Here is a 23707-nt window from a genome sequence, read left to right as displayed (position 1 = left end):
TCTCCTACACCCAGCAGTGGTGTGTGGGGAGGGTCCTGGAGTCCTCAGAAATCCTGGGTGATTCCCCTGGGAAAACCACAGGGCTAGGGTCCTCTCTGCTGACATCCCGGCATCCAAAGGAGGAATGGGCTCTGGTTCTGGGCCCAAGCCAGAGATCCACCTGCGAGGGCTGGTTCCCAGCGCTTCCAGCTAAGAGTGACCCTTTGAACTCCACCCCCACCTCTGGCCAGGGCACTCACTGGAGTCTTGTCCAAAGGGCTCTAGTACCTCATCCAGCCACCATCCTCCTTTGGGTGCCCAAGGTACTCTCTTCAGGGTGAGCTTCCATTTCTGTGCCTGAGATAGCACAGAGACCAGGACAGGATTTGACTAGGGGGAGGACTGCAGGCTTAACCAGAAACCCTCTGGGGGAGACAGTGGAGGGGCAGACTCCAAGGGGGTCACTCTGGGCTCCTGAACATAGGTGAATGGTAGACTGGCTGCACATCTCCAGAGCACTGGCTATGAGAAGGGAATGGGCTCCTTTCCTGGCCTCCTGGGACCCCAGGGCAATGAAAGGATGGAGGCTGGGAGGCTCAGGGATCAGTAAGGGCTGGACTGGGACTTGGTCTGGGGCAAGTTGTCCCAGGGGCCCTAGTAGGCCTGGCCAGTTTCCACAGGCAGGAGTCCCAGCACAGCAGAATGCTCCCCAAGCTTCATACGACGCTGTGTGGAGAGGCTCACGTTTTTGGCCAGGTAATCAACAGCAGCTGGAGGAAAAAAAAGAGAGAGAAAGAGAGAGAGAAACTCCTAGAAATTGAGGTTCTTTTTGCCGATTCTTCCATCTGCCCCACATCCATCCATCCATCCATCCATACATACATACATTTATTCATGCATTGATTCATCCATCCACCCTTCTGTCTACTTGTTCTTCAATCCATCCATCCAACTAACCAACCATCCATCCATCCATCCATCCATCCACCCACCCACCCACCCATCCATCCATCTTTTCATGAAACTCTTCCTCTTATCTCCTCTCTGACCATGCAACAAATATTTACTTAACACTTACTATTTGCTCAGCTCTCTCATGGGTTTTGTAAGAAGGTACAGAGGATATCTACATTGCTGAGTGAAGAATTAGTTCCAACACACCTGTATGTATGTCTGCTATGGGGAAAGTCCAGTGAATCCCACAGAGCCCAGGTAGTAATGAGGGCAAGGTCCTTCTGTCTTCTCTGGACCCTGAGCCCAGCTCATGGATGAGGCAAAGCAACATCCCTTACTCAAAAGCAAAGCAGAGATTAAGAGCCTCTTATGGTTTGGGGGGGTGGGAGGGATGGGGTGGCTGGGTGATGGACACTGGGGAGGGCGTGTGTTATGGTGAGTGCTGTGAATTGTGTAAGACTGATGACTCATAGACCTGTGCCCCTGAAACAAATAATACATTATATGTTAATAAAAAATTTAAAAAAAGAAGCAAAGTAGAATTTGCAGTTGAGCTGAGGGATAAATGCAGAAGGAGAAGCCAGGACCCTGATATGAAGAGAGCTGAGACCTTTAGCTTTGAAGTTCTGGCCATCCAGAGTGGGGAGATGAGAGTCTGAGTATGCATAAACAGTGGAAATGAAAACCTTTGTGTAGTCACGGGCACGAACGTGAGCGCTCACATATGAACAAGGCTCACACATGTACATGCGGGTAAGCCGTGTGTACCTGTGTGAGTAGAACAGTGGGGATGCCTGTGCACACACAGGTAGGTGCATACAGGTGGGTAATACCTAAGCCGGGTACACGTGTCAGGGTATGTGTGTGTGTGCAGGTGTGACTGCTGGGTCAAGCGTGCATGTGTTCTGTCTTGATTGTATGAACTGTGCCTGCATGAGGCTACAGTAGAAATCAGCCCTGACCAGGTAACTTGGCTGGCATGTGACCAAGGTCTCTTGAGGCACAGAGATGCCTCCTCCCAAGCCAGAATCCGTGGCTGTGGCCAATCCAAATCCTGGGATCTCTTGCATCCAGAGGTGAGAAGTAATCAAATGAGTGCTGCCTTGGAATCACAGGCCTGGCCTGATACTCTCCTTGTCACCTGCCCACTGAGGGACTGTGAGGGTAGGGCCAGGAGGTGTGGGCACAGCCAGTGGGCAAGGCCCAGGGAAGTGAGAGGGCAGTTATCAGTAATTGAGGACATATTCCCTAGAGGTTCAAATCCTGCACCCGCCAACTTCTACTCTGTGATCTGGGGCACACCAGCTCACCTATACAAGCCTCAGTTTCCCTGTCTATAGAATGAGGATGATGATAGCACCTAGGTCAAAGAATTGTGGGGAATGAGGTGAGAAAATGTATATGAAGAGATTCGTCAGTGCTCAGTGAGCTCAATGGCCTTGGGTTTTTGTAGGATTGGGATTCAGTGGGATTCCTACCTGATGAAGGTAGGAAGGAAATGAGGTGCAAATGAAACAACTCAGAGTCCCAACTATCTCTGGTTCGTGCAGCTTTGGGCAAGTCACTTTGCTTCTCCAGGCTGGTTTCTTTGTCTATAAAATGGGTACAATAAATCCCAGCCTCCTCAAGGGCTTTTATGAGGATTAAATGAGATGATGCACTTTAAGATGCTGGGCATAGAGGCTCAGGGATTGCACCTAGTTTCCCAAAGGATATGCAAATGTCCTGGGGTTTTTGGAGTGCCTGGATGGGCCCTGTGTTCCTCAGCTTCCCAGGTTCTTGAGCTGGAGCTGAGCCCCTGAGTGGTGTCCCTGAGGTCACCAGCCTCCAGACTCCCAGCTGGTAGCAGAGGTGGTGGTGGCCAGCCTTGTCCTGCCTTGGGTCTGCCCCTCACTCTGGGTGGAAGCATGAGAAGCTCTGATCTCTGGCCTCAAGCATCTCATCTCTTGGAGCAGCTCTTATCTGGGTCCTGGGGGACCTGGAGGAAGCCGAACTGCAGAGCAGCAGCAGGAAGAGAGGAAGGAACTGCTGCCCACCGAGCTGGTGCTCCGCCCATCCTGGTCTACGCGCTTCCTGTGTGCTCACGTCCATGATCCCACTTTACAGATGATGCGGCTGAGGCCCGGCCCTAAGACACTGTGTAACTTGAAAGGTCCTATGGCTCTTAGGCTGTGGAGCCAGAATTCAAGGCCAGGTGCTCTGGTGCCAGCTCCTAACCACCCCCACACCTTCACTGGCAGCGTCCTACAGAGGAACCCCTGGTGTGTGCACAGCACTTAAGGGGCTACGAAGCACTCTACACCCCAAATCCTGCACTGGCCCCATTCTCTACTCTAGGAAATGTGAGGGGTCCCAGGGCACGTGGTCAAGTCAGGTGACCTTTCCTGGCTAGCTGAAGGCTCTGCCTACTCCTCCTGATTGTGCCTCATACCTGACTCTATGCTGGGCTCTCCAGCTCTTCCGGGGGGTGGAATGGAAAGGTCTGGCTGGGAGGAACAATCAGAAAGACAAAGCCTGATCCCTCCTGCATTGCGCACTCACTATAGGCTGGGTGGACGCAATCTCATTTCACCTCTCACCGATCCCAACAATCTCAACAATGGTACAGCTGTTCCCATTTTCCAGAGGTGGAAACTGAGGCACAGAAAGGTTGCTGACCCACAGTCAGACATAGCATGTGAGCTGGAGGAGACCAAATTTGTCCTGCTTGTGCCTGTGGTCACTCTGGGTCATCCTTTTTAGCCTCTCGCAGCTGCCAGCAGGGCTCAGCGCACAGTAGGACTCACATCCTGTCAAGATGGGCAAAGAGACACCAAGAAACCAACTTTGCTGATGAGCAGCCAACTTCAAGGGCACCCCTCGTGCCGCAGAGGCTGCCTCTCCCTGGGGTCAAGCCAGAGGCCGGTGAGGGCGGGGCTGTGACATTTCTCATTACGGCCTCTGTCAATGGCCCTCCCTGTCCCTCTGTCTCTCCGTGTCCCTTCTCCTCTGCCTTGTGCCCGCGCCTGGGCTCTAAATGTCTCAAATTAGATTAATCGGGAGTTGGCAGGAGATGCCAACCAGTAAACAAATCTCAGCCATCACCGCCTCGTCAGCCCACAGCCCCAGAGGAGGACCCTTCTAGACACAAATTCTTATTAGACTTGTCAGATCTATTAAAATTCTTTTCACACTTCTGCGTTCTATCAGCCCCATCATTAGTACGGCCCTGGCCTCTGGGAACACCAGGGCCATACTAATCTGCTGTGTGCCCCGTCCCTGCCCCCTGCCCCCACCCCCTCCAGGGACAGGAGAGACAGATAGATGGACAGATGATGGCCGGGGACAAGAAAAGAAGGTGTGGAGGTGTTGCTAGGAAGACAAGGGGCCCAGGCAGAGAAGTGGACTCTCCAGCTGAGGAGTCTGGCCATGTGCACGTGCCCCGCCCACCAGCAAGGCTCTCTGAGGGCGGGGCTGTGGGCGTGGCTGCATTCACACAGAGGCGGGATCTCAGGCAAGTAGCCTCTCTGGGATCCCCTTCCTCCTCTGTCCAGGAGGAATAAACCACGTGCACCACACAGGGCAGCCATGAGAGCGAGACCCACAGCAGGTGCTCAATAAACCTCAAAGCCATGTGTCTAGACACATGTTAGTGCACACTCAGGAATCAGTGTGTGTGTGTGCAGCTCTCTGCGCACTGGTGCCTGTGGGGTCGTGGACGTGAATCTGTTATACAAACGTGGGCTGAGATGTGTATCATTACTGAGTATCTGACACAAGTCGGTGGTTTGGCCAAAAGAGAAATGGGTTGGAAGTTAGGGGACCTAGGGCCCACCGTTCATCTCCTGTGTGACCTTGGGGAAGTCCCTAGGGCCTCAGAGCCTTAGCTCTTGCATCTGTAAGCTGAGGACAAATAAAATCTACTTGGGGTGGGGTTTTGAGAATGGCGTGAAATGAGGACCATGCAATCAGCCCCATGCGTGGGCGGGACTCATGCTTGGGACAGATGGGAGCAGGGGATGGGCGGACCAGGGCACGGAGGCTGTCTGGGATGTGCACTCTTGCACATGGGCTGGGAATCCAATCATAGGTGTATTTGGTCTCCCATGAACATGGGGCAGGTGGTCAGTGGCAACATGATGCGTCCCTGTCCCTGTCCCTGGCTGTCCCAGAATGTCAAAGGTGAGGAAGAAGGCGCAATGGAAAATCTCTGGGGGGGTCTCATCCCTGGATTCCCATTTCCCAGATGGCAAAACTGAGGCTCAGGGGCAGGGGGATCTGGGGGCAGAATCAGTGATAGTGGGGCCAACTCTCCCTTGAGCCCCTCCCAGCCCAACCCTGGGACCTTTGTGGGGAGGGGTGGGGTCTGCCCCAGAGATGCCTTCTGGATAGGGCTGGAGAATATGGCTCAGGAGGAGCTCTGGGCCACCCCCTGGAGGAGCCAGGGAGGCAGGGCTGGAGCTAGAAGGGGAGAGTGAGGAGAACGGAAAGGCAGGAGGGGGGAGGGGGAGGGGAAATGGCTCTGGCCAGCTTCTCCCCTAGCAGAGGGGGAACAAACACTCCTTTCTCGCCTCCTGGGCCCTTTCCCTTTTGATCCCCCCTCCTTGCAGCCCCCATGCTGACTTTGGGGTTAATTTTATTTCCGACTTGGGCAGGCACCCCTGGAGCAGGGCGCGGGGCTCCGGGTGTGACTAACGCCCGCCCCAGGCCGGCCGCTGCCTCCACGGAGCCGCTCTCAACTCTTTATCAAGAGCATGTGTGTCCCGTTCGCCCTGCCTGGGCACGGGGGCTGAGCCTGGGGATCGCCCTGGGCCCCTCTGGAAACACTCGCATGCACACGTGCGAGCCCTGCCCTCCACCCTACCTGCACACACGTGCTCTATCCCCTGCACACACTTGTCCCTCACACGCGCCACTCCACGCAGGCACGGCTACACACATGGGCAACACCACGTGTCCGTGCCGCGAGGCACAGCTCTACACAGGTACACGTGGCCTCGCCTAGGTACACGACGTAGCACACACGCACCCAGATTTACACACCGCCCGTGTAGTGTGCATGTACTCCAGGACATTTACAGATCCGTGGACACAGGCAAGCATCTGTGCATACCAGAACGCACAAGTATACACTCAGATATGGAGCCACATGTACGTATCTGCACACCCTTACACACGTCTGTACACATGCACACCTGCTTGTTACACACGTCCCCAGAGTGACATATGCCCATCACAGACATCACACATACAGGCACACCACCTGTGCACACCTGAATGTACACTGAAACACACGTGTGTATGCAGGACAGACACACTCACTCACAGGACCAGATATGTGAGCACTTGCGTGTTCACACACAGACTCACACGCCTATCACGTGGACACAACAGGCTCATTTAAACTCAGATAGGTGAACAGCCACGTGTACACACACTCACGTGTGCCCCTCACACTCACACATACAGCACACACCCACACACAAGGATGTGTGGGCAAACACGTGTATGCTGAACGACAGGACACACACAGACACACGAATCATACCTGTCTATGCTGTGTGTGTTCTCATACACATAGGTGCACACACACGCACTGAACACACACAAACACACACACACGGGGTGGGGGCCATGAGCACAGCTTGGAGGTGGAGGCCGGCACAGCTGGCCCTCATTTAGCTGTGGAGGCCAAGGCCGAGCGAGGAGGAGCGGCTGGTGTGGGGGGCAGGAAGCAGAGGTCAGGGAGGTGGAGGAGGGCAGAGGACGCCCTCGGGCTGGGACCTCAGCCTCTCACCCAATGCCCTTCTGATTAGTTTGACACCAGCAGGTGAGGCCTTTGCCGGGGTGGGGGGAGGAGGGGAGCCTCCTCCCAGTGACCCCAGCTCCCAGTGCCTCCCGCCTGCCCTCACACTGTCCCGTCTGGCAGCTGGAGGCTGTGGCTGGGTCACTCTGCCTTTTGTAGCCTCTGGTCCGAGGGTCACCCGCCCCCCCTTCCCCAGCCCGAATGTAGGCAAGGTGCCAAGGCGATGGTGGCCGGGGAGGGCACGTGACACCAGCTTAAAGTTTGGAGCAAACAGGGCTGAGGACAGTGGGGGGTTGGGTACGGGACAGAAAGGAAAATCCAGCTGTCCCCCCCACACCCAGGGGCAGAAACGGTCAGGGTCCCTAAAACCGCACCATCCATCATGGCAGCCGCCAGCCACACGTGACCCTTGAGCCCCTGAAACGTGGCCGTGCCACTGAGGAACCGGATTTTACATTTTAATTTAATTTTATCTACTTTAAATGTGAAAGACTGAAATTCGATTTAGCTTAATGATTGGGAAACTTTACAGTATATCTGGAACAACTTGGGTGTGTAAACCCACTACTCTGTTGTAATTTTATGAAATTTAAATATGGATTGAGTAGTTCTATGAAAACTTAAGTGTCTGAATTAAAAGGGGCCGGATTTCAAAGATGCCGCATGAGAAAAGAAACGTGAAAACATCTCACTCATAACTCGATATGGATTATGTGTCAAAATGATCGTTTCAGATATACCAGGTCAAACAAAAAATGTTAGCAAAAAATCATTCCACTTGCTTCTCCTTAACGTTCTCAGCTGTGGCTACCAGGAAATTGTAAATGCCCTTCGTGGCTCCTAGTATGGTCTTAAGGGACAGCACTGCTCTAGAGCCACAGTAGCAGGAGTGCAGGGCCCGGGCTCAGCATCAGCTTAAGACAACAGCCCATTCTTTCTGGGCCTCGATTTTCTCGTCTGTGAAATGGGCACTCCCACCCCAACACCATCTTGCAGCTCTCTGCAAATCAACAGACCGTCCTTGGAGTGGGACGGGGAGGGGGAGGAGGACGCCTGGGGCGCCAGGCACTCACTTTGGCCGTACTGGCCATACTGGTAGCCAGCCACGGGGTCCACGCTGTAGCCGGTGGTGCTGTAGGTAGGCGGGCAGTAGGACTGGGAGGTGGGCAGGCTGTCTCCCGGCTTGATGGAGTCGGCCCGCTGGCTGCAGCTGGCCGAGATGGACGTGGCCGAGTCCAGCCCACCATGCAGCGGGGAGATGGAGAAGTCGGCCTGTGGCTGCGGCGGCACGGCGCTGGGGTTGCTCAGAATGCTCATTACCTGTGGGGGAGAGACGATCAGCGCGGCCAGAGTGGCAGGCGTGGGGGGCTTGGAGGACGGGCCCTTGGCTGGGGTTGCTCCCTCGACATCCCTGTGCAGCACCGAGAGCCTCAGTTCACCAGGTTTGCTAGCCCCTGTGGGTAAGACATTTGGTGGTTTCTCCTGGTCGGATCCTGACCCATGGAATGACCCCTCATCCAGAGCTCCAGGGGGCAGGGGAGGGCCGCGTTCCCCTCCTGGGTATCCCAGGCCTGGCTCTAAGAGATATCTGGTGTCTGTCGCATGAATGAATGAACTCACAAACTAGCTGATGTCTCTCCCATCAGACAGGGTCTCCTCCAAGACAGGAAACCATGCCTCCTCTGTCAGACTCGGAGGCCCCCATCTTCCAACATAGAGGTTAGAACAGGACTCTGGATCTAGTCCAGCTTCACTCCTTGTCCTGAGGCAGGCCTGCTCTGCTCTTGACTTGGAGATCCTGCCCCTACAGTGCCAACATCCATGGTCAATCCTTTTGAAGAGCCTCGTGGGTATCTTTCTCTGACTCCGGTAACTCTCAGATGTCTGTGATCGTCACCATGTCCCTGCTTGGCCAGAACAGCAAATAGGACTGGTGATCCCAGCCTGGCAGGGGGAGGTCACCTCTCTACACTCAGCTTAAAGAACCTGGTGTCAGTTCACTGATGTGTTCACTTATTCCTTCAACAAACATGCACTGATGGTGACTGCAGCCCCAGGCCTCGGGCAGGGCCCTGGGTTTTCAGAGGAGGAAGAACCACGGTCCCTGCCCTCGGCAGGGATGTTCTACGTCTGGTGGAGGAGGCAGCAGGGAGCAGACCCTCAGGATATGAAGTGGTGAGGAGCACGACAGAGTCCGTTCAGCAGGGGCTGTGGGAACCCAGGGAAGGGCCAGTCTGGTGGTCCAGGAAGGCTTCTGGAGGAGGTGACAGCTGCTGTCCAGCTCTCCAGGTAAGAGTGGGGAAAGGTGATGCAGGCAGCTAGGCGCCCCTCTGTGTGGAAGCGCGGGTGTCCCGTCCCATCCCGGGAGATGATGGAGAGGCAGGCCCTTGTGCTGCAGACCCACAGGGCCCAGGACCTTGCTGGCCTCCTGGGGAAGCCACATGCCTTGTGGGAGGGAGGCTTCAGCGTCAGGTGGGAAGCCGAGCTGCTAACCCGCCCAGCAGGGAGCTGAAGCGGCAGGCTGTGTTCTCTGGTTTCCCCACTTGCCTCTTGGGAGAAGAGAGCCTAGAGGCATCAGAGCAATGATCTTGTTGCTGACTGGATGCCTTCTGGAAACTTCTACCTTCTCCTCCGTGACTTGTCCCTACCAGAAACACTGAGGCAGGGCGGGGGTCGAGGGCATGGGTGTGGAATCCTCAGGCCAGGGACAGCCCCTGGTCTCCTCCACTGGCAGCCCGAGGTGTCCCTTAGCAATGTGGCTGCCTGCAGTCCTGAGGAAAAGACATGACGACTGTCCCTAATTCAGAGGGTGGCTGGGGGGCAAGAGTTGGTGTCTGTGTGCAGAGGGCTTCGCGCCAGGCCAGCGCTCCTGGAAACAGGGCCCCAGAGTCCCCAGGCCTTGTCCTCCCTTTCTCCTTCCTTTCCTTTGTCTTGGCATGAACTCACATGGCTCTCCCAGTCCAGGGGCCTACCCAGGTGTGTGAGGCTGCGCCGTGAGGCCTCTTCCTCAGACAAAGTAACAGAGACCTTCAAAAGGCTAAGGCCTCTCCAGACCTCACCGCAAGCCTGTGGGGAGCAGCTCCCCACAGAGGCCTGAGCCCATTCGCCTGAGAGTCACAACTGACTCTCCAGGGTGGGTCTGAGCGTCTGACCCCTTCAGAGGTCCTCACTCCAGGGGCCAGCAGCAGCTCGTGCCCCGGGCAGCCGCTGCTCAGGGGTGAGTGACGCTGGGGCCCCTCGTGGCTAGAGCAGGAGCACAGCCTCTCCCTGACCCTTCTCTGGATGCTCCCGGCACAATCCTCTCACCCTGGGCTCACCGTCCTGGGTCCTTTCGCTCCCCTTCCCCCCAGAGCCAGAGTCAAGGGCACTGGGCCTGGGGAGGGCTGGTCTTTTCCTCCCCTACAGCTGGGGGGGAACTTGACAGTGTATCAGCCCCATCAACAAGGCAGACACTTGGGGATGGGGGTGTGAGGACGGGAGGGTCCGGGCAGGTGTCTAGCTACTCTGGGCCATGGCCTGACCCGTGGGATTCCCTGAACTCACACTCTTTGGTGGGAGGGGCAGAGGGGAGGTGGCAAGAAGGACCCCATGAAGGGGTGGTGGGTGACGATGCCTGACAGTGTGGGCTGTGTTTGTTGCTTTCCGACTGTGCAGATGGGTTCTCTGGGGCATAGGAGATTTGCTGTGTGTCTGGGCGGGATCTGAGGGCGAACTCAGGAATCTAGCATTTGCCAGGGGGCTAGGGGACATGATTCCCTTCCATGTTACCCGTCAGGTGCCCAATCTAGACTCCACTTTCCATCTAAATTAACAAAATCACTGCCCACTCCATTTCCGCCCCCACCCCAATATAAACATTAACCCTGCTCTCCCCTGGAAGGAGGCCTGGACTCCAAAAATAGACTCAGAGGCTCAGAAAAACACACAGACCCCATTTCCCTTCCTTCAGGAGGATAACTGTGGGCACGGGGAGGCTCTCAGGAGGGTGTTCCAGCTCTGGTGAGACCCCAGTTTAATCCTCCCTCCTGCACACCGCCAACACACCAAGCCCACTAGAGACGATGGAATGGGAGGGGAGGAGCATGTTTTGGGATGGGCTGGGAGCTATGCACAGACGGTACTCATCCTGGGGGACAGAAACCCACAGAGAACTGCCACAGATCTGACCACAGCATTCAAGAATTATCAGTGGCTGGGCACCTGGGTGGCTCAGTCAGTTAGGTGTCTGCCTTTGGATCAGGTTGTGATCCCAGAGTCCTGGGATCGAGCCCCACATTGGGCTCCCTGCCTAGCAGGGAGTCTGCTTCCTCCTCTCCCTATAGCTCCCCCAGCTTCCGCTCTCTCCTCTCTCTCTCTTGCTCTCAAATAAATAAATAAAATCTTAAAAAAAATTATCAGTGGCACCTCATTCCCTCCCAGATAAACAGGACAAAGTCTTTTTGTGATCAGACCGCTAGCTACCTAGTCTAACTCCTCCCTCTCTTCCTGCCTTACACGTTGTGTCCTGGCTACCGAGTGATATGGGGTTTCCCGAAGACATCTGTCATTCATTCATTTATTCATTCAACAAACATTTCATAGAAGGCTACCATGTGCCAGGCTGCAGATAGGGTTGGACCCACCTCTGCCCCTCCAGCACAGACATTGTGCCTGCTCCATACTAGGAACCCAGAAAAACCGGCTGAATTCATGGATATCACTTAACAAATCTGTAGTGAGCACCTAATACGTGCCAGATGTTGAGCTGGGCATGGAGGATGCAGCAGTGAGCACCAGCCACTCCGTGCCCTCCTGGAGCCAGCCTCTCCTGAAGGAGGCTGACAACAAACCAGTAAATACATAATATAATTTCTGATGCTGAGAAGTGTTTATAGAGGATAGACAAAGGGAATAAATACAGTAGTCAGGCAAGAGCTCCCCAAGAAGTGCTATCCAGCAAGACCAGAAAGAGTCAGCCAAAGGAGGATGTAGCAGAAAAGCTTTGTAGGCAGCGGAGCTGGCAAGTGCAAAGGCCCTGGGGTGGGAGCATACCCAGCAGGTTTAAGAAATAGGAAGAAGGTCAATGCTGAGAATGAAAATCCTGAGAGCTCCTAGGCCTCCTGGAGTTTGTCAGAAGGGGCTTGTGTGGTGCCCAGGGGCTGGGGGAGGGGGGCGCTCAGCATCAGCTCAGGCCGGGGGAGATTTTTCCTGTAATGGGATTTGTTCAATGGGATTTGCCCTGGAACATCAAATCAAATCCACATCTGGGATAGGTGTGAATGAGGATGCAAGGAGGCTGCATACTCTCTCCCACAGTCCCTGGCGGCCAATGGATCAAAGGGCTGCCATTTCATCCCATGCCCGGTCTCCAGGCATGGCAGTTTCCAAGCAAGTGGGACAGGACCCAGCTGAAGAGAGGTGGTAGCATTGACTCCTCGAGCAACCGAGCTATTATTCCCCCTATTTTGCAGACAGGGAAACTAAGGCACAGGAAGAGGAAAGGCACACCCCAGATCACAAAGCCAGGAATCAGCAGGGTTAGGATTTGAACCCATGTCTCCTTGACCCGGAGCTGTGCTGCTTCCCACTAGGCTGTGCCAGAGATGGTGGGGAGAGAGACCCTTGACAACCTGGCGGTGGGGGGTGCTGAGGACCCAAGTGGCCCTCTGTGGCCTCGGGCTGGCCCCTGGACCCCTGGAAGCCCCTCTCCGCCCACAGAAGCAGGAAGCTTGGGCCAGGGTTAGCGGCCCAGCCAAAGTCTGGGGCCTGCAAACTTTTGAACTTGAGGAAGTCCCAGTCTGATGCGGTAATCCACCCCCCTCAAGAATGCTAAGGCCTCTCCCCCGGTGGGTTTTACTTTTTTCCCGGTGACCTTGCTTTCGCTAATGTATTACTTCTTGGTACGTTACCGTTACTAACTCAAAATCAATACCGACCTCCACATCTGTAAGGTTTTATCTGAAGGCAAATCTCCGGGCTGTCTGTCAGGCTGAGTGACAGCCGTCCCTTCCTCAGGCCCCCACCCGCCGCAGCCCCCGCCCGCCCCCAGCCCCTTCCTCTCCCTCTGCTCTAAATCAGTCCCAGCCTCCACCAGACTAAATCAATAAGGGGCGGCCTCATCCCCCTTCCGCCGCTGGGGACAGACTTGCAGGTTTGGGGGGTGCGGGCTGCGGGAGCACCGTGCCAGCCCTCCTTCCACATCCTCCGCTCGCCACCCCCTCCCCGGGACGCGGTGGCGCTCTCCCCTCCTTTAAAAGAAGGGGATGGGAAAAATGTAATTAATTCCCTCCGCTCCTGAGCTGGCCCCAGGGCCTGGGACCGAGGAGGCTGAGCGGTGGGATCTGCACCCTCTGTGATAACCAAGCACGCTTCGGGAGCGAGGCTGCAATTAGAAGGGGATCGCCATCACGGGGGCTCCGTGGCATGGTGCGGGGTGGGTGCCTGGGGACCGCGGAGGAACACATAGGAGACAAGCAGGGGCAGGGATCACGCCTGGAGAGGTCAGGAAAGTGGGACCTGGAGATGGGACCAGGGCTGGGAGGAGGCCAAGGACCACCAGGACCTGTGGGCAGGTCTGGGAGCCCCACCTCTGCAGGGCCAGAGGGGACCCCGAGGCCCCAGAGGGACTCAGCCATTCGCCGCTGGCCCGAATACCAGCACCAGCATCTGGGCTCCTCCGCGGGTGAGCTGGGACCCTTGGTGATTTCTTTAACCTTCTGTGCCTCAGCTTTCTGATCTGTACGATGGGCATGGCAAGAATTGTAGCTACCTATAGGAGCATTGTAACTGAGGAAATGGACCTGGAACGTTTAAGGCAGTGCCGGGCATGGGGCCTGTTCTCAGCACAGGCTCGAACTCCCCCTCCACTTTCACTTAGAGGAGGCACCTGGCCTGAGCTTGACATGTACGCTGGAGGGCAGACTCCAGCAACTCCTACCTGTCCTGACTGTCTTTTTCATCCCTTCTTCCCCAGGGGCCTGGCACACAGTGGGAGCTTTCTGGGTGGAGAAGCCCTGCCCCCAGAAGGGCAGAAGGGCATGGGCCCTGATGGCCAGTCTGTGAAGTCTCCAGCAGAAACTGAGGCCTGAAGGGGGTGGTGAATTCCACTCCAGGAGAGTGTCACCACAAACCAATGGCACACCATTCCTGGGCTTACTGCCACTCCTCCTGCCCTCAGCCTGGGGCGGGGCTCCCTGAGCACTTTCATCTCCACTCCAACTCAGCTCTGGGTCACTTCTGATTCTACAAGAGGTGAGGGAGGGGGACATGTTTGGAAGGCAGCCTGCTCCCACCGTCAGGGGAGAAGGCAAGGGCACAGATGGCCAGGAATGGAATGCAATGCTTGAACTTCATGATCTATGTCTCTGTAAACTGAGGGATTACCAGGGGCAGACTAGCTCACAACGCACCCTGGTCCCCAAGGGCCCGGGGCCTGGAGTCCCTCCCTGTGTGCAGATGGAGCTCACGGGGGCTGACTGAGGGCAGGGGAGGCGGGACATGGCTGCCCCATTGGGCTCTGTCTGCTCAGTTGCTGCCTCCCCACCTTGGCTGCCTGCTGGAACCAGCGGGGAAGTCTTTCAAAATGCCTACACAGTGGGGCCGCCTGGATGGGTCAGTAGGTTAAGGCTCTGCCTTCAACTCAGGTCATGATCCCAGGGTCCTGGGATGGAGTCCCGCATCCGGCTCTCTGCTCAGCGGGGAGCCGGCTTCTCCCTCTACTTGCCTGTCCCTCTGCCTGCTGCTCTCCCTGCCTGTTCTCTCTCTCTCTCTCTGACAAATAAATACATAAAATCTTAAAAAAAAATAAAATAAAATGCCAATGCCAGGGGCGCCTGGATGGCTCAGTTGGTTGGGAATCCACCATTGGCTCAGGTCATGATCTTGGGGTCCTGGGATGGAGCCCTGCATCAGGGCCCCCTGCTCAGCGGGGAGCCTGCTTTTCTCTCTCCCTCTGCCCCTTCCCCACCTTGTGCTGCCTCTCTCTCAAATAAATAAAATCTTAAAAAAAATTTATATATATATATATATGTATATATATATATATATATACACACACACACACACACATAATGCCGCTGCCAGGATCTCTCACCCTGTAGATGCTGATTAGTTGGTCTGAGGGTCTGGGCATCAGGAGCGTTTAAAGTCTGCTGGCCCTGGTGATTCTAATGCGAAGCCAAGTTTGCAAGCCACTGCTTTCAAATCATTGTTACTACCGCTACACACATAGTAATGACGGCAAGTCCTCACCCACGTGGAGAAGACATGGGCGCGCACACCAAACACACTGACACCCGTGCCGACTGCACACGGCCTTAGGCAGACACACCAACACCAACACACAAAGAATGATACACATGAAGAAGTGTGCCTACGCACACAGCTAGGTCACAGCCCATCACATGTGTCACAGACCCACACGCAAACATGCACACACGTTCACACACACTGCAATCTCACAACACAATTGCCAGCTCACTGATGCAAGCCTACGAGCCTATGTTCACCTTACCGCAGCCCCCAGTGGACACCCAGGCACACATCACACAAACACACCCCGAGCCTGTCCCACCGCTCCTCCCCAGCTCCTCACTGGGATTAGTGCAAGCGAGAAATCACCCACCCAGACAGCCAAGCACCCCCGCTCCCCCTCTCTCCTGCTCCCGTCTTGCTAAGAGGATCGGGCCCCCTCCCCTCTCCCTGCCCCCTGTGGACAGCGGTAATGGGCTTCGGGTGCTGACTTTGAGCTTCCAAACAAGATTTCCTGCAGGTCTCCCCATCCCCGCCCCCCTTCGCCTTCCATCTCTCTGCCTATGGCCCTCACCCTCCCTCCACTGTGCACATCTCAACCAGGAGAGCTGGTGCCCAGCCTGGCTGGCCAGCTCCCCTGCCCCCTCCACACACCCCCTGACCCCAGCCTCTCTCCTGCACCACCACCAGCCTTCCGCGAATGCTTTTCTAAGCCTGGCTACTGCCATTTTCTGGCCCAGCACAGCACCTTACAGTTTCCGAAGCATTTCCCTTCAAGCCTCCAACCTTTCCAGATGAGGGACAGGCTTAGGGGCTCACTGAGAGTCACCTGGGGGAGTGGCATCAGTGGGGCAAGAACCCTCAACCCCTGACTTCTAGTCCAATACTCTGGTCCTGCACCTGACTCTGGTCTTCTTTCACCATAGACAGCTCTAGGTCATTCTTGGGTCCGTGCGTGTGTGCGTGTGCGTGCGTGTGTGTGTGTGTGTGTGTGTGTACAGTGTGGGTGTACATGGGGATATCACATGTGGGAATATTGCATGTGTGTCAGAATATTATGTGTGTGCACACGTGTGTGTGCATGAGAGGACTGTGTATAAATATATGAACTTTGTGTGTGTGTGTCTACATGTGTGCCAGTATTGCACGTGTGTGTGTGTGTGTGTGTGTTCAAATATGTGTCCTGGGTGCCCCTCTATCTGATCTCCCCAAGGGAGGGTATGCCCCAGGGCTGGGGGTCCAGCGGGTCACTGACTGCTGTCTCTGACCGGAGGGGGACTCCCCAGCCCCAGACTCCTCTGGGTTCTCTCTCCCTTCCACGTAAAAGTCCAACACAGCTGACCTGAAAAGACCAGGAGAGAGGCTCTGTTTGCAGAGGGAGGCAGGGAGGGTAAACTCCGCAGAGAAAGTCTTCAGCCTCGGCTTGGGTAAGAACTCCCAGAGTACAGGGAAAGATGCAGGAAGGCTAAACTGGAAAGGAATGGGAAGTCTTGGGCTTGGGCCTCACCCGGAGGATGCTGTCAGCCTTGCGGTGGCACTGACCCTGATCCTGACCCTGACCTGGATTTAGCCAGGAGCTGAGGGGGGCAGACTTGCTGTCCTAGTCCCAGTGCCTGGCATGTAGTAGATGTTCAACTAATATTGATTGAGTGAATGAATGAATGAATGAGTTTATCTGTCCTCCCCAGCACAGGGCCTGGCATGGAGTTCCATGAATGAAAAGAAAAAATGGAGGGGTCTTGTGGCACACTCATACCCGGCTCCTCCCCTCCATGGATTTCAGAGCCCCCTCCCCACCCTGGGGGTCCTTGGGGCCCAACTAAAGACTAAAAGTTGGGGGGATGGACAGAATGACTCCCACGCATTGTCTAAGAAGTTAAAGATACTCTCTCTGTAACACACACACACACACACACACACACACACACGTGCATGCATGTACATCTCCAATGTTTGCTCTACGAGATGTCAATCTCCAAAATCTGGAAACATCTAGAAATATCTGGAAGCCCTGGAGAGGGGCTGGCTTTGGCATCCCCTCCCTGGATGGTTCCTGGGTAAGGTGTCCAAGCCAGGATGGCCAGGGACTCCTGGCTGCCGGCGGGGGCGGGAGCTAGTGGGGTGGGGTGCAGTGCGATTCGGGGACCATCTCTGATGGGGCGATAATGGCGGAGGGGGATTAGAGCATCCGCTCTGAGCGGCGGCGGGGCTGGAATAGGAAGGGGCCGATCGCCGGGAAAGATATGACTATTTAAAGATAATGATTGCATAAATTTAATTAGCACACTTTCACGCGGCAAATGGCCGTTTTGTAATTAATGTATCTGGCCTTACTAAGCATGAAAGATCCCATCTCCTCCCCCTCCCCTCCTGCTCCCCCTCCTCTGCAGCCCTAATGAAAGACAGAGAGCAAGTGACAGAAACAGTTCGTCCATCAGTGGTTCCGTGGCTCCAGGTGTCAGGGGCCTAATTGGCTGAGCTAAGGGGAGGGAGGGTGGGAGGATTGGGGGGGGCGAAGGGGGCCTCCTGGACTCTGGGCCCAGGTTGGGAAAGGAGTGGAAGGAGGAGGCCTAGGCTCTTGGCCCCCCTGGCGTGGGGGGTGCTCCCCCTTGGTAATTGCCGGAGACGAGGACACAGATTGGCCGTGGCAGGGAGTGAGTGCTGGCAGGGAGGCCTCGTTAGTACCTGGGCAGACAAGCTGGCACATATCACAATGCGTTAAGGACTCCCAGCCGTGATAGCTCAGGCCCGGCATCCCCTCTCCAAGGAGCCAAGTCCCCGGAACAGAATGACCGAATGCCGCCCCCCCACCACCCAACCCCGTATTGAGAGGCTCAAAAGGAAAACTAATCATTGGCTTCCTTTATGAAGCACCTACTATGGGCAGGCAGCCCTGCCATTCACCCCTTAAACCTACAGTTGGAAGGATGGGTATTTTCATCTTCCTGAGATTGGAATGCATTTTACCACCTGTCATGTGTTGCCGGGGCTGTCCCAGCAGCCAGGTAGCATCCGTGTCAGGCAGCAGTGACCACGGAGCTGCGTGCGAAGCTTTTCTTGATGCCTTCTGATAAGATCAAGGATGGGCCAACATCGAATTGTCTTAGGTTCAAGGAAATAAGGATATCGGCTGTTCCAGGTTCTAGGTCAGGAAACTGAGTCTCGGGGAAGCGAATTACTTGGCTACAGTCTACACAATGAGTGAGTGCTGGGCTGGGATCTGAACTCAGAAGGTATAATTCTGAAGACGATTCTCCCTCTAGCATCTACCTAAGGACCCCACTGCAGGGCGGGCTCAGCATCCTTCCTTCCCCCGTGATGCCGTTCCCGGCAGGCTGGCAAAGATGCTTGGCTGACTCCATAGGAAAGCCTCTTTGTTAGGTGCGTCCAGGGATCAATCGTGGTGACGTCCTTCAGACTCAGAGCAGCTTGGTTTTCCCGGAGGATGACCAGGTAACAGACCTGAGAGGGTTCCTGCTGGTCTGCTCCTTACCCTCGCGTCGTGACCGTCTCGGGGCTGTGTGCACACCCACCTCTCCGACAAGGCCCCTCCACCGTCTTCACCCGCTGCCCTCTGCCAGGTTTGGCCACCAGCCCCTGCCCGGTTTTCTCCGAGGCAGGGGGTGCGGGGAGGCCCCTAGCCAGTCTAGGCTGGGTGGAACAGGGCCCAGCCAGCCCTCTCCTGGACCAAATTCAATTTCAAAGCTTAATGAGTTTGCAGAGGAGCCGGGTGAGCTCGTTGACGCTACTCTTTGCCGGCTGGGTGGTTCCCGGCCGGGCCACCGAGCGCGCAGTGGCCCGAGCAGGGAGAGCCCTGGGCTCCATCGACAGCGGCGGGGGCACGGAGCGAGTGAAAAATGTCAGAGCAAATTGCTCTTGACAGCGTTAATATCTGCACCTCATAGCAATAATTACATGTAAATAAATAGCAAAATCACAGTCAGCTGGAGGCAGCTTGGGGAGGACAGACGCTGCTAAGGACCAGCTGGGGACTCAAATGCGTTGCTCCAGCCTTTTCTTTCCTCCTTTGAGTCTCCGCTCCCCCCTCGCCCGCAACCAGACCCTTGCTGCAGCACGCAACGGAGACCTCAAGTTCCTGGCTGCTTGTATTAAAAATGGGAGGGAAAAAAGAACACGTTTGGATTCCCCCCACCCCATGGCTCACCCTGTTCTCATCCAGCTGTGGGGGGACAGCTGGAAGAAGCATCCTCCCCGCCTCTTCCTCTCCTCTCTCTCCGAGCATGTCCCTCCACCTGCGGGTCTCTTAGAGAGACTCGCCTCAGAAACCCACATCTCTGCCCTGACCCCTGTCCCGGGCACCGTGCTGGCTGCCTCCTGGCCTTGACCTCTGCACAGCTGCCCCGACCCAGGTCCTCGTTCTGCACTCTCTGCTTCTCTGATCCTATCACCCTCTCGGTCACCCAGACCCCACATGGCCTCATCCTCTTCGCCTCCCTGGCCAGCCCGACAGCCATGGTGCTGAGCAACACGCATCACGCCAAGTCACCAGCCGAACGTGGTGCAACTTCCTGGTGAGACCTGACACGACCCTACTTTACTGCCCTGTTGTGACCAACAAATATGGCGGTGCAATGGCAAAGAACCCAAAAGGCGCGTGCGTGTCTGTGTCGCAGGTCTGTGTCCCCAGGGCCCCGAGAGTACACACTCAACCCGTAGCAGGGGTACTTTGAGAGAAGCTGAGAAGCCCAGTGTGCGACCGGAGTTGCCTCTTGCTATCCCACTGGTTTGCTTCTGTGCTTCTGTCTGCAAAAGCAAGGACCAGTCTTACCCACGTCTGGGTCCACAGTCCTTAGCAAAAGGCCCCCGGAGGTGTTTGAGGGACCAGGAAAAGAAACCAAAAGGAAGTGGAAGGGCTAGGAGGACAGGAGAGGAAGGAAGGGAGAGGCTAGGAAGGTGGGAAGAAGGGAGAAGGGAGGAAGGCGCTGCCCAGCCACCTGACACTCTTCAGATGAGCCCGGGTGTACCGCAGTGGCTGGACTGAATCGAGGTTCCATCGCTCCCCTCCCCAGAGAGACCCACGGGCCTGTCCTCCAGGGACCCAGGCTCCCCCCCACTTCCTGTCTGCCTTGTAGAGAGTTCCCCTGTCTGAGCTCCGCTGCCCCAGGAGGAGGAGCGTGGAGGGCCCCCCAGCGCCGTCCCTGCCCTGCCTGCCTCGCCTGCACAGGGCAGGGAACGCAGGCTCCATTCTTCACAAAACAAATATCTTCTCCAGAGCAGCCCTGCGTCTTATTTAGTTCACCGACTAATCCACTTATCGAGGATAAAGCGCCTGTGAATCCCCATTTGATAAAGGCAGTCACAAAATTAGCAAAAACGTGCCCACGGCTCCGACGTACCAAACAAACAAGAGGCTGGGGACGGCTTCAGAGAGATGTTGTCTCTCTCTGGTCCCCAGGCCCCGGAGAGATGCGGGAAGAGATAGCAGCTTTCTCACAGGGCCCTGCAGGCTAGGAAGGCGATGCCATGGGTTATTTGGGAAGAGGGCTGGGCAAGTGGGGAAAGGCGCTGGAATGGGGTCCCGGCTCCCTCCGACACTGCGTGCGCCCCAGTGCCAGGCCAGGGCCCCAGCTCCCAGTACAGCCCAACTCCATGACCCTGTGCCTATCACACCTCCAAATACCACCACTCAGCATCCTGGCTAACAGCCCTTCATGGCTTTCACTCTATCTGGACAGCGTTCCAAGCCTTGCATGTGTTAACTAACTCCTCTGCTCTTCACTACACCCCTGGGAGATCGGTACCCACGTTTTACAGAGCAGGAAACCAAGGCAAGAGAGGTCAAGTCACTTGCTCAAGAACACACAGCTGCTAGCTACTGCCTCCAGCTGGAGAGTTATTATCGAAAACTCTCCCACTCAACCCTGACCAATTCAAACTTAGTCTCCATCTCTGACTATGGTCCCCAACCCTGACAGCAGTCCGGCCACCTGGTTGTACCCGCCCCATGATTCATGGCCCCTTCCCTGCCACGGCAAAGAGCCTTCAAGTTGCTGAAGCCTGTATGCCCCCTCCAAAATCTGACAATGCCAAGTTCAACTCCCTGTGCCTCTGTCCGAGTCAACGTTATTCTGCGCCCCACGTCCACCATTAGCGACTGTGGCATCTAGCAGAGCCCAGAAGTCTCCCCGTGTCGCCCCAAGGGGCTCCAGGCCCTTCGAAGACACTACCTCCTCTCGACCGCGGAAGCTGGGTTGTTAATGCCATCACACAGATGGGAAAACCGAGACCTGAATAAAACCTCAGCCTGAGCCAACCGGCCCGTCTGAGCGTGGCTTCGAGGAGGGGGTCTTTTCTCTGCTCTTGGTGGCTGGAGAAGGTGCAGGAAGAGGAAGGAACAAGGAGGGGCTTCTGGAAGGCTCAGTCCCTGTGCTGCCCACACAGCCGCTGGCTTGGGGAGGAGGGGCTGGTCTCTGGCCTGGGGGGTGTGGGGACATTAATCACAGGGAGCACCTGTGGTGGGGGGCATCTGGAACTAAAGGGAAACACTTGTCAGAAGGGCAGGACTTCTTAACCCAAGGCTCTGGGGGCTCTGAGACCAACCACTGCCCCGCCAGGAGGCCAGGGCCAGGAGCAGGGCATCTGGGGGTCAGGCCCGGGCAGCCCCCTTTGCTTGGGAAAAGGTGCTGCCATGGACACCTGGCCTGCAGCGGGGAGGAGGGAGCACAGAGCAGCAGGCTACCATCGGGGGATGAAGACACCTTTCTGCTGCTGCTGCCTTCTTGCAGGAGAAGGGAGCCAAGGGCACACAGCTGGGAGGTGGAGGGGCTGGGGCTCCTGCTGCAGAGCCCGCTGTATCTCCCTCAAACCCTCTCTCCCTGTACCCCCTCCAGCTTCGGGGGCCCCCTCCTGTCTCAGCTCCCTGTCCCCACCCCACTTCTGTAAGTTCATGTCCCTCCAGTTGGGTCCCTGAGTCCCCATCACGCCTTGCTTGCCGGCCTCCCTGTTTGCTCTTTGTCTTCCTGCCCCTGTTCCTGTCCCTGTCTGCGCACCCCTCCCCGAATAGCTCTGTCTCTCCTTCTTTCCTTCTCTCTCCTCCCTGTTTCTGTCTCTCACAGTCTCTGGGTGTCTCTCTCTTCCTGTTTCTATCCCTCCATGTGCTTCTTCCCCAGACTCTCTTTATCTCCCCCTACCTCTCTCCCTCTCTCCCCATGCCCCTGCTGCTCCCTTTCCCTGAAGCCGCTTAGACCTTGTCTCTCTTATGGGTCTGCCGGTGTCTCTCTCTGCCTTTCACTCCTGCATACCTCCAGCAGGAGGCGCCTCCCACATCCACCCGGAGCCTCCTGTGCCAGACCCGAGCCCACCCCACCCCAGGTGCCAGGCTCACACCCTGGCCGAGCTGGCTGTCACCATAGCATAGGACTGCTGGGCCAGGGGAACCCTCAGGCCACCTCCCCGTCTCCCCTGCTTCTCCTCTAGGCCTTCCCTGCAAGGCCCCTCCCTTCTCCTGCCTCTGCTGTCCAGGGCAGTCCACTGAGTCACCGCAGGGAGCTCACGGGGATTCTGAGGGCTGGGCAGTTGCACAGGCCACTTCAGCTGGCGCTTCTCAAACTTTCCTGAATCCCCTGGGACCTTGAAATCCAGACCAGACCCAGGGCAGCCAGGGTCTAGTCCAGCCTCTGCCTGTCCTGGCAGCCCAGCACAGAGGGGAGTTACCTCTCTGCCATCTGGCAGACCTGGGTTTTGGATGCCAACGTTATCCCTTGTTCCTGATCTTGACCTTTGGCTCTCTGAGTCTGCAAAATGGGCCTGACGATTCCAGACCCTCAGGATTCAGTGAAGATCAAATCATGGAACAGGGCAAAGGTATTCATGGATATCCAGGTTCTAAACAAATCGATGATGTCATTGCCGTCACTATGGACAATATCAGAGCTGAGAGAGCCACCCTGTTCCTGCTCCTTCGGGAGCCAAAGCAGGGAGGGACCCCATTTGGGACAGCTGCTTCCTCCCTAGAGAGGGAGCATGGAATCAGCTGGGTTTGAGGTCAGCATCCAGGGGACCTGGGGGAGGACATGGGGAGTTAGGGGAGCAAGAGCTGGGGTGGGAGCATTATCTGTGGTGGGGAAGGGAAGGCAGGCCCTGTGGGAGGCTCAGGAACTTCTGCCTTGGGCATCACGTCTCAATTTCAGCCTGGATGTGCCCCCTTTGTATAAGGCACTTGACAGGGGCCCTTGCAAGACCACTACCCTCCGACCCCAAAGGTCAGACCCACTGTCTGGAGAGAGGGATGCATGCTGAGCCCTCATACTCTCACTGGTCCCCAAGAGACCAGCAGGATGGAGGGACAGGAGCTGGGCAGAGGTGGGTCTTCCTCACACATCCCACCCAGCTTTCCTCTTCTGGTGCTCCACGCTCCAGATTTCCCAGGGCTTTGTGTCAAAGTGGGGGATCGCCCATGGCACTGGGAGCAGAGGCAGAGCTGAAGACAAGGCTGTCCGTCCAGCCATTGGCACAGTGACTCGTGCCCTCCAAAAAGCCTTGTTAATCCCTGAGTCCTTCTAGGCAGTGAAAAGGGTGCAGGGCCGCCGTGGTGTCTGTCTTAGCAAGAGGAGGCACTGGGTTGAGTTCACTATTTCTAGGATTCTTTCTGCCTTGGACACTGCTGGAAAGGGACACTGCTGGAAAGGGACACTGCTGGAAAGGGACACTGCTGGAAAGGGACACTGCTGGAAAGGGACACTGCTGGAAAGGGACACTGCTGGAAAGGGACACTGCTGGAAAGGGACACTGCTGGAAAGG

At 56.2% G+C, this 23707-nt stretch overlaps 1 protein-coding gene across 2 annotated transcripts in view; it reads right to left on the bottom strand.

Moving 5' to 3' along the window:
* Positions 1 to 249: 249 nt before the first annotated feature.
* The window catches only part of PAX7 (paired box 7), a 95295-nt gene continuing 71837 nt past the window's right edge, over positions 250 to 23707 (bottom strand). For both annotated transcript variants that reach the window (XM_032864056.1, XM_032864057.1), the window contains exons 8-9: positions 7792 to 8038; positions 250 to 749 (exon numbers count right to left, since the gene is read on the bottom strand). In XM_032864056.1, the coding sequence (XP_032719947.1) occupies positions 634 to 749; positions 7792 to 8038 (363 nt within the window). In that variant the 3' untranslated portion in view covers positions 250 to 633. The remainder of the gene's footprint in view (positions 750 to 7791; positions 8039 to 23707) is intronic.

This window comes from Lontra canadensis, unplaced genomic scaffold, assembly GCF_010015895.1.
Source record: "Lontra canadensis isolate GAN:19392208 unplaced genomic scaffold, GSC_riverotter_1.0 scaffold25, whole genome shotgun sequence".
Classification (NCBI taxonomy): Eukaryota; Metazoa; Chordata; class Mammalia; order Carnivora; family Mustelidae; genus Lontra; species Lontra canadensis.
Note: the sequence above shows the minus strand (reverse complement) of the source record. Positions and strands in the feature narration are given on the sequence as shown.